At 32.6% G+C, this 18154-nt stretch overlaps 1 protein-coding gene across 3 annotated transcripts in view; it reads left to right on the top strand.

The window, feature by feature from the left end:
• Positions 1 to 13479, top strand: part of LOC134234698 (deleted in malignant brain tumors 1 protein-like) — a 35812-nt gene extending 22333 nt beyond the window's left edge. The window contains exons 15-25 of one of the 3 annotated variants that reach the window (XM_062716750.1): positions 969 to 1138; positions 1223 to 1364; positions 2260 to 2432; positions 2511 to 2652; positions 3217 to 3389; positions 3470 to 3611; positions 10143 to 10315; positions 10391 to 10532; positions 10982 to 11157; positions 12917 to 13058; positions 13299 to 13479. In XM_062716750.1, the coding sequence (XP_062572734.1) occupies positions 969 to 1138; positions 1223 to 1364; positions 2260 to 2432; positions 2511 to 2652; positions 3217 to 3389; positions 3470 to 3611; positions 10143 to 10315; positions 10391 to 10532; positions 10982 to 11157; positions 12917 to 13058; positions 13299 to 13467 (1744 nt within the window). In that variant the 3' untranslated portion in view covers positions 13468 to 13479. Of the gene's footprint in view, positions 1 to 968; positions 1139 to 1222; positions 1365 to 2259; positions 2433 to 2510; positions 2653 to 3216; positions 3390 to 3469; positions 3612 to 10142; positions 10316 to 10390; positions 10533 to 10981; positions 11158 to 12916; positions 13059 to 13298 lie in introns of those variants that run through there. The other 2 variants (XR_009985244.1, XM_062716751.1) reach the window with 2 other exon arrangements.
• Positions 13480 to 18154: the final 4675 nt, after the last annotated feature.

The raw sequence follows: 18154 nt of genomic DNA, 5'->3' as shown, positions 1-18154 counted from the left end.
AAGTTTGTTCAAATCATGACCCCAGGGGGTAGGGCGGGGCCACAATGGCCAACCATAGTTTTACATAGAAATATATAGGAAAATTCTTTAAAATCTTCTTCTCAAGAATAACCAAGCCATAATTGATCATATTTATATGGAAGCATCCTCAGGTAGTGTAGATTCAAATTTCTTCAAATCATGACACCGGGGGGTAGGGCGGGACCACAATGACGAACCAAAGTTTTACATAGACATATACAGGAAAATTCTTTTAAAATCATCTTATCAAGAATAGCAAAGCCATGATTGGTCATGGGACTACTTTGGGATTTAAACTTTTCAATAATAAATCAATTTCTTCTTTTTCCTAGCCACAGTGCTCAGGTGAACGATGTGGCCCAATGGCCTCTTGTCTTATGTTAAAGACCTACTTTGTATGTCTACCTAGTATGGTAGACCTGTGAAATTTACCATGGAACAACAATTAATCTACAAGTAGCATTAGCCCTTGCCTAGCACCGTAAAAAGAGTTAATTTTCACGATCCGTTGGTCCTAAAAACTTTCAGTCAGAAGTTCGGTTGATGTAAAGCTCCAGCAATTGTCACATAATGTTTTTAAAGACACAGATAGCAATTTTTTTTATTTCGAACACGATCTAGATCTACCTTCTTTCGAGGCATGTCAACATCAACAGTGCTATGTTATCAAGTTATAGGTCATTAATTTGAATTAGAAATCATTCCTGAAGGTGCACGGGGGTAGACTCAAAGGTTTGTTAAAAACAAATGTCGTATGAGATAAATAGAGCATCTATAATTGTGCGATTTGATATTGGCTTTATCCAACTCGTTAAAAAGACAAGCCTCGCGAATATATACACCATTTCACCTCGTTGGATAAGGCCAATATCAAATCACACAATTGAATATATTCTCTGTTTTTTTGCAATATGCTTTGCCGAAATTCATTATAAAGTTCTTTGTAGAGGTTTACCGATCTCATTCCCAGGAACTTCCAGAAATAGCAGGGAACATATTTGGTTCTTCAACCGCATGGATTGTGACGGAAATGAAAATTCCTTGTTAGAATGTGCAGGTTGGGGATCCCCAAGTTGTAGAAACTCAGCTGGAGTTATTTGCTATAAATCATCAACCGGTGGGTTTGGGAGACTTTCCATGTTATTTCTCAGTTTAGTTTACAATTAACTGAATTTTAAATCATTTATCTTTTAATGTAAAGCTACCGTAAGACTTGTCGATGGAAGTCTTCCACATGAAGGTTTTGTCGAAGTTTTGGTAAATGGTAGATGGAGAAGCGTATGTGATTTTTTGTGGGACAAAAGTGAAGCTAAAGTAACATGTGGGCTGCTAGGATATTCAGGGTAATATAGAATTTCATTTCCTTTGTAGCTTCTAACACGAGCTTTGATTGGTTAAAGTCTGGAGTGAATAATAAGACTGTTATATTGCAACGTAACATAATTATATTTATTACATTCTTAGTATTGAATACAGTATTTTGGCATATTCGATATGTCTGACGTCACGATAGCCTTATCAGGGCTGGTATGGATCTGCCGGGCTGGGACGGATCAATATCATACCGTTTGTAAATTAAACCTCAAAATCAGTACTTGTGATCATACACATATTTTGGGGGTTACATATTCTACATAAACCTAATTGACAAATCATATATTATTTTCAAATTACGGATCGGCCACATTTGAAATAGAAGTACATGCAGAAAAAAACAAACCGTATGAGACAATAGTGTACGTGTAAGAAGTCCTTGCATGATTATTTACTTTTTTTCTTCTCAACTTAATGTGCACTGTATTTTATTACTAAGTATGTAATAAACATAATAAAACATACCCTTTTCAATATAACTTCCTGTATCAGCCCGAGACACCAATATCAGCCTGCTGAGCCAAAGGCCTTATGGCTGATATTAGTCGAGGGCTGATACAGGATGTGATGCGGAAAAGGTATATGTATTATTCTCTATGTAAATTATCACTATATGTGTTTATACCTTTTTCAATATTCCTAAATGTTGAACAGTTTCTGTAATGAAAATCTAAAAACATATGTGTTTTCTGAAGAAAACGAACTTTATAATTTTTGAAAGTCTTTTATATAAATGTCCTTTGATTTCTTTAAAAAAGATTGGCTAAAACTCAATAATAATGTTTTTTATGTTCCTCTCAGGTATGTCAGAAGACGTTTTTCATTTTCTAGACGAATACTTAAATTTAAAAAAAAATATTGTAGAGGAATTCCTGTTACGTTTCCAACACAGAGAAATCCAAATGAAGGAATATGGCGTTTACCTCGTATGGAATGTAGAGGAAACGAAGATTCTTTGTTAAAGTGCCCAGCAAATGCTGACTTTCCTTGTAACAAATACGGAGAGGCGGGAGTAATTTGTTATCATACCTCAAATGGTGTGTTTGGTTATTACACTCATTGTATTTACCATTTTATCGATGAATATACCAATTCATATGTCATTTAAATTGTAGGTACAGTTAGACTAGTGAATGGTAGTCTTCCACATGAAGGTGTAGTTGAAATTTTGGTGAATGGACGATGGCGAACTATATGTGACCTTGGCTGGGACAAAAATAGCGCCGATATCACTTGTAGAAGGTTAAATTATTCAGGGTAATTATAATATTATACCATTAAATAGACTGTGGTTTAGGCAAATATTGATGTATAAGTCCTACAGGGATGAAACATGAAACATTAATGGGAGCGGAGGGCAATCATTTTGTTCCAAGGTTGTTTATATGATTTATGTTGCCCTAAAACGCAGCAAAATATTGTTTTGTTAATATACAGAAAAGCGAATTTTAAAAGTGTTATATTTTATGTTCACAGTTTTCTCTTCTGTTCCAGAAGTAGACAACTAGGTCTAAAGAGCTGGCCCCGGGATCATGAAACAGACTTAGATTTAAGTCAAAATTTCAATTATCTATAAAATCTTTAAAACTTGTTAAAGGAAACTCATAATTTGCATACAACAGCAGACTGATGATACAAAATCGCAGGGCATTTTCATTTTGGGTTGCTTGACCTCTAAAAAAATTCAGCATCTAAGGCATTTTTTTTATGCATTTGATGTGAGAGGAATCTTATATTCCCTTTGATGTTTTATACGATGTGTTTACAAACATAAAAAGTCGATCTCTTGACATTTCTTTATAAAACAACAATCTTTTGTAGAGGTATTCCTTTAAAATTTCCGTCTCCTAGAAATAGGAGAGAAGAAATCTGGGGTTTGCAATACTTGAGATGTAACGGAAATGAAGATTCTTTGTTAAAATGTAATTTAAGAGGAATTGATGGTTGTAGACATCATGATGACGCGGGAGTTAGCTGTTACAAGTCTTTAAATGGTTTGTAGTAGTTTCTTTATTTCTTTAAATATTTTTATTTTATTCAGAAAGGTTTATATTTTTAATTATCTTTAATGTAGCTACGGTCAGACTTGTCAATGGTAGCTCACCACATGAGGGGGTAGTTGAAGTCTTTGCGCATGACCAATGGCGAGGTATTTGCAACTCTTACTGGGACAAAAGCGACGCCCATGTGACGTGTAGGAGTCTAGGATATTCGGGGTAATTTGAAATTGACTCTTAAGATAGTAGATAAGCCGGGTCACAAATGAAGGAGCATAGGTACTCAGTATTACCTACGGTAATTCCAACTTTAAATGTAAGACGTACTATTCCACAAACTTAAGTATCCGTAAATGATGTCAACGTCGACCTCAAAATACTTATAGCTTTTCAATTTACTGCAGAGTGCTTGTGTGTAAAAAAATTGATTTCTCAGAAAGTTATTTTGCTATTGACCAATCCTAACAATAGAAAAAACTCTGATAGGCTGTTCCTAAGAAGTATTTGCTATAATATCAAAAAGCTAGCAAATAATGTATTGTAGAATTTAATTTCAAAAAGTTATACGTTTCAAATTTATTAATTTTTCAAAATTATTATTTTATCTTTGAATCTTCTAAAAAATTTTAACATTTTTGAGATACAACATTTGATTTACATCACTTCTTTAACCCTTTCTTCAAACATTCAGGAGCGAAAAGAGGATTAGATAGCAAAAATAGTACTGGTGTTGTAGAGAAGGATTTCCTCAATAGCAAACGTTAACCCCCGAAAATCCTACTCTAGGGTAGGAAATCTTACACCAGAGCCAAACTTCCCCCTCTTCCTTTCTAGGAGTAGGATATACTCCCCTTTTAAAGAGTCAATATAAACCACGGCCTCAATGTTTATTGAACGAAAAGCTTTCTTTTTAAATGGTAAGTGGTATTTTTCAATTTATATTACATTAATTTTCAAATCATGGAGTCTCAACCCAAATAATAAAATTTAGCTTTCAGATGAACTGTAGATATAATCAGATTTGATGTTCAAACACCTCAAATGGCACAGTGGTACTTGTATGTGTCACATAAATTTTTATGTACAGAGAAGCAAGGTTATCTAAAGTTTAAAGATTTATTTTTATATACCTTTTACTACTTGTATGTTGCTTGAATCCAATAAAAAAAAAAGAATTCGTATACTTACGAGGGGCATTTCAAAAGTTCTGAGAGTTAATTTTTGTGTTCCCCATATTTTCTCGTAAAATCCAAAATGGCGCCGGTGTAAAGACGAATAATGACCCCCATCGAATAATGACCGGGGGTCATTTTTCGACAGCGAAAAATGACCCCCGGTCATTATTCGACGTAGAAAAATGACAGTTTTGCCCGTAGAAAAAGTGTCACCACCCTAAAAATTTGCAGAACCCACGCGAAGAAAAATTACCCCCGTAGAAAAATGACCCCCGTAGAAAAATGACTCCCTGTTGATTAAAGCTGAAATATTTAGGGGGCATAAAAAAAATTAGATAAAAAAGCATATTGGCCAAAATGCTCACCTGAGCTTACTGGGATTAAGTTGATGATATATGTTGATCTCATAACATACGATTATAGCTATATTTTAAGGTCAATTCGATGATTTAGACTCTAAAGGAGTAAAGATTTATCGAGCCTTAAGGGTTGGGTAAACATTGTTTTTCGATGGTGGAAATCATCGTACTGACAGAAAAATCAGCAGTATCATATATTATCATATATTATTATATCCTTCGCTTGAAAAGCGGGAGGGTATTATAGTGATCAGGATGTCGGTCCGTCTGTTACGCTTTGGGGTATCCATCTGTTATCCGCAACCCCTCTCATATATAAAAAGATGTATTTGTAAAACAGCTATACCCCTGTATGGCAACATAGCGAAAATTAAACTTTTCTTAAAGGCAATTTAAATATAATGGTACCTAAAGTAGGGTCTTCTCACAAGAAATTCAATTGCAAAATAGGAAAGCTCTAGCACCACTTGTTCAAAATTAATGGTTAAGGATAAGTGTTTGAAAGGAAGGTCCAACTCAAGGGTCAAAGGGGCAAAGTTGATGGTTTCTTAAGAAAGGTTTAATGTAACAAGGATTACATTTGTGAAATATGAGAGTACTAGTATCTACCGTTTAAAAATTATAGCAAAAGTAAATTAAAATGTTTGCATTTTTGTGTGAAATGGGACAAACTCCAAGGTAAAGGTCAAAAGGTCAAATTTGGTGGTACCCAAAGTAAGGTCTTGTCACAAGGAATGTCAAATATTGAATATGAAAGACATAGCTACAATAAATGAAAAGTTATGGTAAAGGTTAAAGTTTTTGCGGAGAAACAGGCCGTCAGAAAGCAGACAGACATACAGACGGACACGATAAAACTATATACCCCCGAATCTTCGATTACATGGACATAAAAAGAAATGGTCTTCAATTAACTTTTCACATTATGACACAGTATAAGGCAGACGTTACAAAAATGAAAATGTTTGTTCTGATTTTCATATTATATTCTCTGAAAAATATACTCAGAACTGGGTAAAATCGTGGAGTAAAACAAGAATTTAGAAATGTAATGAATACTGTGTGCTAAATCAAAAGGTTATGTCTACATATATACTTTTTGCATTAGAATGTGTATTTTACACTAGCCCATAGCTTTACAGAGCATATTTTTAGGTGTATTTAGGATTAAGTCGATTATCAACAAAAGCAAAAAAAAAAAAAAAAAAAAAACTACCCTGCCTTTATTTTGCTATAAGGAGGGACTAAAAATAAGCTTAAAATAATCTACTATTCTACTAATTTTCAACTTAATTTAAGAAATCATTCAACTGTTACTTTGCCACAATACTTTCAAGTATACCCCCGCTAACATTTAAGTAGAACCTACGTCGTATGACATCATAACTGGTGAATGTATTTAACCTTTGCTTGAACCATTATGACGTCATAAATCCATTATGACGTCATAATTAATTCAATGTCACGTTTTCCCGTACTTGACAGCTTCAATAGAAATGGTAGAAAATACTGCATTTTGAAACTCACAGAATTCAGCCATGCCAAAGTAATCTTAATTTAATTCATATATTTTTGGTTTATAATGCTTAATGGCAATATATTTCTCGAATAAGAGAAAATATGTTGGCACCTTTCATTTACTAGATCTAGACCTGAAGTTGACAAACCCAAGACTATCTAGTGGAATGAAATAATGTATACAACTTTCTTAATAATTTGAATGGTATGTAACCATTTTGAAGGAATGCAACAATCATAAGAAATCTTTAGTTGCCAGCTACAGTTATATAGTGTAATATCATGATGAAATGTGTCTATCGGTAAGTCAAAGATGTACGTGTTGTAGATCGTGTGTTCGTGTGTACATTTTTGTGATATCTATAATAAAATGATGCGCATTCCTTTTAACAATTATTTGTTACTTATTCATATGCTTGGTGTTTGATTACAATTTTTCTATTAAATATGATCTTTTTAAATTAAAGGTACAATTTCTGATAAATATTTAATCTGAAAGTAACCCCAAACAGTCATGTAATTCTTAAATCCGTGTAAGTGCAAAAAGGTCAAGAATATGAGTAACGGTAAATAGCCTATTTCTCATTAGTTAGAGGGGAAAGGTATACATTTTAATCTTTTTTTGTAATCATTGGGTATGTTCTTCATCATATTAAAGATTGAAAACATTGTGACAAAGACTTTTAAAAAATATTTGCAAATGTAGGGTGCAAAATTGACTAAAAATAATAAGAGTTCATTTGACTATTTTTTTTAATGGTGGACTTATCTTTTATGTCAATTGAATGAAAAAGAAATAATTCTTGAGAAAATATTGTTTAATATTGTTCAGTTAATAAAGTTTATAAACGACGATGTTTGAGGAGGTATTTTTGTGATTTTTCATATTCCCTTTATGACAAATACCCCTAAAAATATTTGAAAATGTGAAGTTGCAGTACGTAAATACTATACCAAGTTTCACAGCCTGTACTAGATTTAAAAACAAGGAAACATATCATGAGCTTTTAACTGATTGATAAACAAGTACTAATTTATCATTTTGAAAAGTTTAAAAATCTTGTGACGAAGACTTTTCCGACATAGGTTCTACCTTAAAGGCTTAACTTCATTTCAATATTTTATCAAGAGCCTCTTTCAGTATTATTGAAAGGTATAGAGTTTTATTTATATTTTTGCTTTTCATTTATCTTTTTTCTTTTTTGATTTAACGTAATTTTTTTTCCAGGGGGGGGGGGTGTAAAAATTTCCTCCTTTTTCATTGTCAAACAGGATTTGCCAAACTTATACAAACTAAAAGTTGAAATGAAGGTAAAATTAATTTTTCTATTAAAGAGTATTGGAACCTGATTGTTGCATGGTGTGATTTCTAAAAACAAGCGGAATATCATTCTTTAAGCAAACACTTTAAGGTGGAATATTAAAAAGAAAGGGCAAGATAGGGTAAGACCAGTATTTGGCCCCCGGTTTTGGGTGTCTTTCAGAATGATCCAACAGTTTATCCATAAAAACCTGTTGTCACCCCTGCCACAAAATGAGTGTTGGTTTTAAGGTTAAGTATATACAGAGATCACAGTGAGGTCAGGAAATAGGCCAATTTTCGAAATTTCTCCTTTTTATGCAAATTTTCATTAAATTTACAGCATGTTTTCCTTCGGAAAACATAGAGCTTGCCTATCTACCAAATTTATATATTTTATACACTGATATCAGATGCAGTTTATGTGTAAAAATCTCAGATAGGCAAGCTTGAGAGTAAACATACCTACCCGGAAATACACGTGAGTTTCAGATGTTGACAAACAACCTACGCACCATCCAGGAAGTTGCATCATGCGCACCTAAAAAAGAGTTCCCTTTAATTCAGTGGCACAATTCTGCTAAAGATATGATATCCCTAGTACATGAGTCCAAAATTAAAATTGTAGACCTAAAAAAAAGTTGCCGAAAATGAAAAAAGAAAAAGAAGTTTTCTCTATGTATATAGAACTTCATTTGACTAAGTTCATTTTTATTGGCTATTTCCTTGCATAATACCTTAAATGGATGTCGATGATAGTATAACTGGACATAAACCGTGCTAGTAAACAAGCCATACAATGGACAATGGAATTGCTGATAAACAGTGCCATAGTCCTACTCTACCTCTTTGCAAATTAAAATTTTCTTTAAAATGATATCAAACTCAATAATTTACGTAAAACACTTAATTTCTTTTATTAAGGTCAGACGATATATTCCCCAAATTTCTGTATATCTTCATAATATATAAAATATATACAAAATTTTCATTACTTTCTGATTTTTAAACCGGTTTCTAACTGATTTTAAAAATTTGAAACACTAAAAATGTGATTTTAACAAACTACATTTTTCCCTTAAGGATAATATAGGAAATGCCACCCTGTGGTATCTCACATAAATGCCTGTTAAGGTATCTCAATTTTTTGTGAGTAAACATGTTAAAGTATTAATTTTTCAATGACAAAATCTTGAAAAAAATTATATATTACTGAGGAACGTCTCGTCTGCCCTTGTAATGCCCCCGTACAAGGATTGTACAATAATTGTTTATCGAGAATGTTTCACTCATATGGAGACGCCACCATTTGTATTTGGAAAGCTGCAAGTTTTTCCTATACACGACACTCAGGGCCATCGAACAGTGAGGGATATCTTTTTCGTGCTAGCACCTACTGAGACACTGGTCCTCGATTTATACGTTTTCATCCGAAGGACCAGACTCCACGTCCCACAGATGAATTCAAAACTGCGAAGTAAAATCATCTACTTACTTTAAAGATGCTCTAACCGCTGCTTTACGAAGGTGACTCGATCCTCAAAACAAATTAATTATTTAATAACAATTCAGTTATCTTCCTATTTATCTTAGAGATAAGGATATAATTTTCTAGTAAGTTATAACGAATAGAGTTTTTTGATATCTCCTATTGTTATCCCTTTATGAATTAGTTCCTATTATACAGCTATATACTTCAAAAGTCTAAAATCTCACATCAATTATATTAAGCGGCTATTTAAAAAAACAATAGTATAACTTTAATGTTATTTAATGGAATCTGATTGAATCATTTGTTTGAAAAAAAAATTTATCCGCTGAATAAGGAAGCCCCGCCCCCAAGCGTAGCAAGAGTCAACACTGCTTAAAGATGGGTGATATTACAACAAAAAATATAATAGGTGCAGAATTCATATGCTTAACGTTCATTGTATTTTTTTTTTCTCGAAAATACAGTATAATATATTATATATTACATGTAGTCGAGTGTAACATTGTTTTTTTTGTTTTTTTCGAATTGTTGAGAAAAATGAGATTTAGAAATTCAGATTCATTCTTTGTACAGGTAAGTTTTATACATCATCATTTTAAAGAAGGGACACTTGCAACAATGTGCCACCCTTCCCTTAATCAAAAAATAAAGAATTTTATCTTATTGGGGGAAAATTTACACTTGGGGAATTCGCACTCTATAACTACTTCACGAAGTAGAACCCCCCCACCCCCCGGAAAATTAACGCTGGTGAAGGGTTTCCGTGGGTGAAATCCTACTCTAGAGTCAGTCTTCCTTGATCCGGCTTCTGGTGTTTCGAATTCAGAGGAGTTGTTTGCACGGCTCCTGATTTTTTTAATGACTTTAATTCTAATTACTGTTCTTTATCTTTATTTCGCTTTTCAGGGGTATCCCTGTATCAGTCCCGACTTCATACGAAAGGAAGGAAGAAATGTGGTTTTTTTCTAAAATGGACTGTAAAGGAAATGAGGAATCTCTGTCAGAATGCTCTTCGGAAGCATCTAAAACCTGCAATACTGGTAAAAGAGCGGGTGCCCTTTGCTACGACACATTTAATGGTGAGTAGTTGAGATTTAAGCTATCATTTAGTTTATTATTTTATAAATTATATTTTGATTTTATATAAAATACAGGTACAGTAAGGCTTGCCGATGGTATCTCACCCAATGAGGGTAAAGTCGAGGTTTTGGTGAACAACCAATGGCGACGTATATGTGAAGGAGGATCAGAGGAAAAAAACGCAATTGTGGCATGTAGGAGTCTCGGGTACTCAGGGTAATTTGGAATATAATTGTAAATAACAAGTCCTGCCGTATATTTATGCTAACATTTCATTTCTACGGATTTTTCCGTTAACCTGATATTGACATGGAGAAAAAGACGTTTGCGACTAGTCAAAAGGGGATGCTTACTACTCTAGTGGATCTGATCCCACCTCTGATATTATCTTTGCTCTATTACTTATATATATTGATTAATGGAATTTTGAGCCTGAATACTGATTATTATCTCTATATATTTCATTTAAAAGACATGAATTCAAGTCTGATTTTCTGTTCTGCTAGTTATATCAAATCTGTCACGTTTAATGATGATGATAGACAAGTAAAATTTCTAGTGAGCTTAAAAGTAACCTATACTAAATACAATAAAATATTTCTTTAATAGGTGAATATTTTTATTATTTATTTCCTTAAACATTTTCATTTATATCGTATTTGTAGAGGAGTCCCTGTATCATTATCGTCTTCTAACGATAGGAAGAATCTGTTGTGGCTTTTACCTCCTATGGATTGCTTCAGTAGATATGAAAGCTCTTTGTTAAATTGTGGAGTATCTAGATTTGATAGATGTAGCAGTGGTCAGGAGGCAGGAGTCCATTGCTACCACAAAATAAATGGTTTGTTGTTTAGACATTGCATCTCTATTATGCTATATTTAAAATTAAGCTGATTATTCAAATTCAATTTTTCTAATGAATTTATTGATTTTAACAAATAAAATTCAAAAATAAATGTGCAACCATTAGAGACATTTAAGGGATGTTTTTGTTTAGATCTATGTGCTTTTTTATTGTTTTAATCATTCAGACTTGTCCTGACATATTTAATTAATCTATGGTTGCTTAAAAAACTACCTACAGATACAAAAAAAAAATCTGACAAACATTTCTGGAATAAACGTTTTTATTAATGTTTTTGAAAATGAAAAATAACAATATGTTTAAATTGTTTGCTGCCCGAAACTGCTTGACTTTCCAAAATATGTCTACCTATGACAATACAGACAATAGGTCAATGGGCCACATCGTTCACCTGAGTAACTTTGGTCATTCTGTCATTTAACAGATTTCCCCATTGCAATACCCTATCTTGCCCTTGGCAATCCTAAAGGGCCATGATTCGAATAATTTAGAATCTACACTACCCAAGGATGCTTCCACATAAGTTTCAGCTTTTCTGGCCCAGTGTTTCTTGAGAAGAAGATTTTTAAAGTTTTTTCCTTATATATTTCTGTGTTAAACTTGGATTCCCTATTGTGGCACCGCCCTACCCCCGGGGGTCATGATTTGAACAACTTAGAATTTACACAACCGAAGGATGCTTCCATATACGTTTCAACTTTTTTTGGCCCAGTGGTTTTTGAAGCAAAAAATGTAATCGGTTGGTCGAAAATTAAAATAAATGTGAAATTGAACATTAAATTTCCTAAAAATCATTTTTGAAAGAAAATGTCTGCAAAAAAATGGGCATAACGAAATTAATCTAGCTGAGTTTATAAGGACTCTCTGGATCGATTTTTTTCTCGTTTTTTGTTGTTTTTTTTTTTTTTTTTGGTTTAACATTATGGCCCGTCTCTTTCTTCTCTCTCTCTCTCTCTCTCTCTCTCTCTCTCTTACCATGCTATCGCCAAACTGGGTATTCATGTACGTACGAGCCAAGATGTGAGAGCTGTGTAATTACTCAATTGTTTCTAATTAAAAGATTAATTTAACTTCTTAAAATTATTTATTTTTGAGTTGGTGATTGTGGCCACGACCTACATAACGCAATATGTACAATATTAATCGTTTAACATAAATCCTCATAAACCTTATCCTTATAAACTTTATGTCTTTATATCTTTATGTCTTTTTATACTTTATATCCTTATAAACCCCTTAAAATGAGAATACTGACAACATTTATACTGGTACTGGATGAGCAGATACACAGCAAAAGTCTTGAAAAAATACATGTATTATAGAATATGCCTCAAATAATGGCAAATTCATGAAAAATATCAAAATACTAACACTATAATCCAGAAATTTCTGAACAGAAATTTGAGAAAGCAAAACCAACTCATCAGTATTGTCAGTCTGTGCTCAGTGATGTGTGCAGACTTTTCAAAACAAATTGAACTCAACCAGTGAATTTTGTGACAATAACTTAACCCTTTTATCAAAAATAGTTTACGTTTCACTGATGTCTTCAATTTGCTGAACTCTGAATGTTTCACGTGTGTTCAATTTGTAACACACGTTACTGATCATGAGCACGGACTAAAAATACCTGTGAGTTGGTGTTGCTTTCTCACATTTTCTCCCATATTTCAAAAACACAAAAATTCAATGTAATTAGTTCGTTTACCTGTAATAATGAGATTTCTATGCACAGAAATGATAAGACTTGTGAATGGAACTTCAAGCAACGAGGGTCGTGTAGAGGTGTTTATCTACGGGACGTGGGGTACTGTGTGTGATTATGGATGGGATGATAACGAAGCCCTAGTTTTATGTAGAAGTCTGGGTTATTCAGGGTAAATTTTTACTCATTCTTTTTTAAGATTTAGTGCAGTGTCAAAATAAACGCATATTAAACGACATATTGTAAAGCTACAAAGAAAACTGTCCAACCTGAGTAATCTGTTTCACTTTACTATTTTAAGTGTTCTTAACACTGGGATATTCGACACCCTGTCTAATCCGACACAAATCTACGAGTACATGTCAGATAATATATTTTTCACTGTGTATATAAGATCTTGTTTATTTCACAGAGATTATACGGCTCAGAAAAGTGCCTACTTTGGACAAGGGTCTGGAACTGCGTGGATAAGGAGGATACGATGTAGAGGAAGAGAATCTTCCATCTTTGATTGTTCATACCCCGGCATCCGGAAAACTAATTGTCGTCGATACAGGGATGCTGGTGTTAGATGCAAATAATTTGCTTACACAGAGTTTATCTCTGTTATTAATCTCCCAAACTCATCAAATCGTTTTCGTGTAATTTTTTCAGTGATTGGTTATGTGCATTTTGATGTAGCACTAGATAAAAACAGATATAATATACTTATGTATGTGACGCGCCAAGCAAAAACCTCCCTTATGGCTATTATGACGTAACGTCAAAAGACGCGTCTAAAGTCAACAAGGTAAATGCAACGTAAAAACGTCTCCTTAAGAGAAACTATCCGCAATAGAACAGGGTGATGTTGTTTTATTTATACACTAAGACATTCTTGGGTGTAATTTGATGAAGTTTATTTATTAAAACTTTATTCTCCGTCAAGTGGCTGTGTGATATCTCCTTTTCACAATTAAGTGTGTATTTTTTAAAGATTTCCAGTGGTGGCTGAAAAATTCCCGTAAGGCCGTTTTTAAAATGAAGTTTGTTTGCCTTCTCCCTATTCGGGTTAAAAAATTACATTGTTAGGTAGGTCGAATTTTTTTTTGTCGGAAATTTTCAGTGTTGAAAAAGATTGAAGGCATTAAAGTTGTTGATAGGGTGAGAAAATCCCGGAAAGAATAATTTGGAAGTTTTAAAAAGATTTTAGTCGGTTCATTTAAAAAGGTCAAACAAACAAGCTTTTAAAGATAGTTTTTTTTTAGTTTAATGTCCAGCTGTTTCATCGTAATGCACATGCAATTTAACAGGAGCATTAAACTAAGGTATTTTTATTTAAATAGCGATGCATGAAAATTGACCTGAATTACTTCTCTTTTACTTATGGTTGAATTTAACCCAATGTAAACGGTGTAAACTGGGTTGGAACAGTTAAAGTTGCCGTTTATATAAATAAAACGTGAACTGTTATAGCTGCAGATCTGTTGCTCTCCGAAAAATATATTGATAGACCGGAGAGCTACAGTGCCACCCGTTGAAAAAACTGTATATTTATTGCGCACAAAAAAGTGCGCTCGGTTCTGATAACTTCTTCCAAATTCTTACCTCAATTGCAATTAAAGGAAGATTTTAAAGTTGACATCTGAACGAAGCATATTGGACAGAATTATCTTTGAAACCAAAATGGCTGTATAAATAAACGAACTGTTTTATGATTACAATATCAGGGTCAGGAGGACTATTAACAACAATTACGAGGAATGTATGGTTGTGGAAACAGCGAAAGAATATGTTAGGAACATAGGGTGAGTAATATTTTGAGATCACGGTTTTAAAAACATGGAGAAATATATCGAGAACCGAGCGCACTTTTTTGTGCGCAACAAATATACAGTTTTTGCAATGGGTGCACTGTAAAAAATGCGCTTAGAAAATAAACACTTCCATTACGTGTTTTGACCTAAACATGTATAAGATTGTGTTTAACGGCTAAACACTTAGGTCTAAACATGTGTTAGATTGTGTTTAACGGCTAAACACTTAGGTCTAAACGTGTGTTATATCTAAATGATGTTAAGATTTAACACATGTTTAGATATAACTGTTTAGAAATTGAACACTTTTATGTGAAGTGCAGAGTTATCTTCCCGGAAATGACGCATATATATTCGAATGATAAATAGAGCGGTTATCGAAACAAAGGAAATCCCAATGTTAGCTAAAGAAGATGGATTAAAGGAAGTGAATGCTAATCAAAGTGATAACCATGAAGAGATTGTGAAATGCATTTAAACTGCAACATTACTGCGATAAAAGGTATGTTAACTATTATTTTTATTTTACATAAATTGACCATGATGGGCTACGTAAATAGACATGCGTTTGCACATGTAGCTGTAGATTAAGATTACCTTCGGTTATATTTTGTATTCCTGAAATCTAGAAAAGAGTACATTATATAGAATATCAATAATATCTACAACAGTATCAATACTTAATAGTGGTTATATAGACGAGGTTCAATAAAAGTAGCACAATAATAGCTATCAAGCATGTAAAAAAAAAAAAAAAAAAGTTCATACAAATCCAGCCAGTGAAAAGCATATTTTAATAAAATTGAATTTTTTTCTTACAGGATATGGTCCACATCGAACTTGAAAGCAAAAATACACGTATCAGAGAAACTGTTGCCATCTCCAAGTCCACAATGGCATGCCATCGTTCTTACATTTTTCAACACTTCTTACTCTCTAGGGGAAACTGAGTTTTGTGAAGTCTGCTGTTCGTTATAGCTTTGAACAACCTAAAAATATTCTCAAATAATGACAGTGGATTACCTACTGACGGTCACAGATGAAAACAAATTATGCGTGTGTTGCTCAGTGAAAAATTGCCGGAAGTTAAACTTGAAACATACACGAGGAATAACTGCTTGCTAATCTGGTTAGAATTAAAACCAGCGTGTAAAAATATAATGTATATTTGATTTAAAATTCTTTATTAAAAATCCATGTTTGAATGTTCATTGAATAAAATTTAAAATGTAAACAATTGTTATTTTTTCAGTTTTCTTGCAGGAAGACAACGAAACATCCAAGTGTTTAATTTGTAAACATGTATCATAACATGTTTTGTAACGTGTTTAAAGTCTAAACATGTAAGTGTTTAGGGTCTAAACACTTTCCGTTACACGTAATGAAATTAAATGTGTTTAGAATTTCAACGCATCAAAAAAAGTGTGACAAGAAAGTGCTTAGGAAAGTGTCTATCATCTAAACACATTTTTTACAGTGTGGCTCTGTAGCTCTCCGTTTTTTTCAGTATATTTTTTCGGAGAGCTACAGAACTGCAGCTAGAACTGTTTTTGATAAATAGTTAATTTTAGTTTTTTTTTTTAAAGTATTCTCTATAGATACGACACAGAGTATTTGATTTGGACACTTCTTCCGGAATTAGTTTTAGCTGTCGATTTAAAATGAATATTTTGAAGAAAGACCTTTTGAGCTTCTCAATTTATTTTATTGTTGAACACCTTCTCATGCTGTACAAAAAATGTAGAAAAAATCCCCCCTTTCTTCTGTGTCGCGTGTCTGCTTTATTTCTTTGGATACTTCGTGCTAATTTCGTCTTGAATTTACGGATGCTCGCAAACATTGTAAGTTAAGGTCCCACTGTCTAAAATATTTCATGATTGAGAATTAAACAGATTGAACATATTTATGTTTATCGACCTTTCCATAATCTTTTTGATGAGTTTATACATAATACACCGAATGTAAAAATGGCAAACATGATACATCACTAAAATGTTATAATTAATACACATTGTTACAAATTCATACAAATTGTTTGAACACTTTTAAAACTTTCAAACCTATTCCAAACTATTATTATTTTGTGAATTGAATTTTGAATTGAACATATTTTATTGACAAAGTCAAAAGGATCGGACACAAGTTCTGTAACTTAGATAGTCCTCTCCTAATATAACATTTTGTAAAATTGCCAAAGTTAAACAAACATATATACATATGGTCTACTATATACATTGTATACATTGTAGCAATAAACAGGAATAAATTCTTTAAATATACAAAAATAATTTGAGATGTTGAGAAAAAACTTATTTTGAAAAACGACCACATTCATTTAAGAAAGTTTGAATAGTCTTAAAAAGTTCAGCATTTTGTTCGAAAGTTAAAGAATCATCGCCCCAAAGTATTAAATGTACATCTATAATATGTAAATAATTTAATGACAATAGCTTATTCATTAAGGAATTTCTTGCTTTTACATAATGTTTACAAACAAAAAACAGATGATATGTATCTTCTAGTAGTCCACAAGAACAATTAGGACTGGTAATTAGGTTACAGCGATATAAATCAGACTTTAAAATACAATTGTGTCTTAATCTTGTATGAGTTATGTTCAAAAACCTTTTTCCATAAGAAAAATATTTCTGAGGTTTAACATTACTATTTTGAAGATAGTTTTTGAAAATTTTAATAGAAGTTGCCTCTCTTGTTTTTAGACTAAGGGAATTCCACTTTCTAACGGTATCGGGAATAAATGATTTATTGTAGAGTTCTAATCTATATTTTGGCAAAGAATAATTTAAAGAATTCCGGGTAGTATATCCTGAAATATTGCCTCTTGTATCAGGTACTAAGTTTTGCAAGTAAATAGGGACTAAATTATTGTGCATTTTATACATTGTTATTAGTTTTGCCCTATTTCTTCTATATTCCAGTGGTTCCCAGCCTGTTTCCAAATATAATGAATTTCTTGAAGCAATAATATTATTTTGTGCATGGTTTATCTACATGTACTAACGAAGATTCTGGAGTTCTGGATTCCTGAAAAACAACATAATTTCGGTCATGTATAAAATCGCTGAATCAGGCTGTTGCATGTACAAGTAGTAAGGTCTCCGGTGCTCATCACATTCAGCCCTTTTTAAAACATCAGTGCAGTATGAGAGTATAAATTAAACGTTTTAGAGGTTAAAGACTTTCTTTTTAATGATTTTATTTTAACCTTTAGTATTAAGGATTATTTAACCTGTAGTAATTATTTCCCCGACAAAGACTTTACTACCAACATTTCACGATTTATCATCTACCTTGGAAAATAATAATTGTGTTTCCCTCTGTTGAATCGCAATTAAATGAATATGTATATGCGTTTCAAATTATGAAAATTTGCTACCAAGAACACGTAATTTATTACATGTAAACAAGTAACAAACTTTTACAATGTTAATAAATTTTTCCTGCAAAAGTT

Source organism: Saccostrea cucullata, unplaced genomic scaffold (assembly GCF_032062105.1).
Source record: "Saccostrea cucullata isolate Sc308-1 unplaced genomic scaffold, CSIRO_AGI_Scuc_v1 ctg889, whole genome shotgun sequence".
NCBI classification, from domain to species: Eukaryota; Metazoa; Mollusca; class Bivalvia; order Ostreida; family Ostreidae; genus Saccostrea; species Saccostrea cuccullata.
Note: the sequence above shows the minus strand (reverse complement) of the source record. Positions and strands in the feature narration are given on the sequence as shown.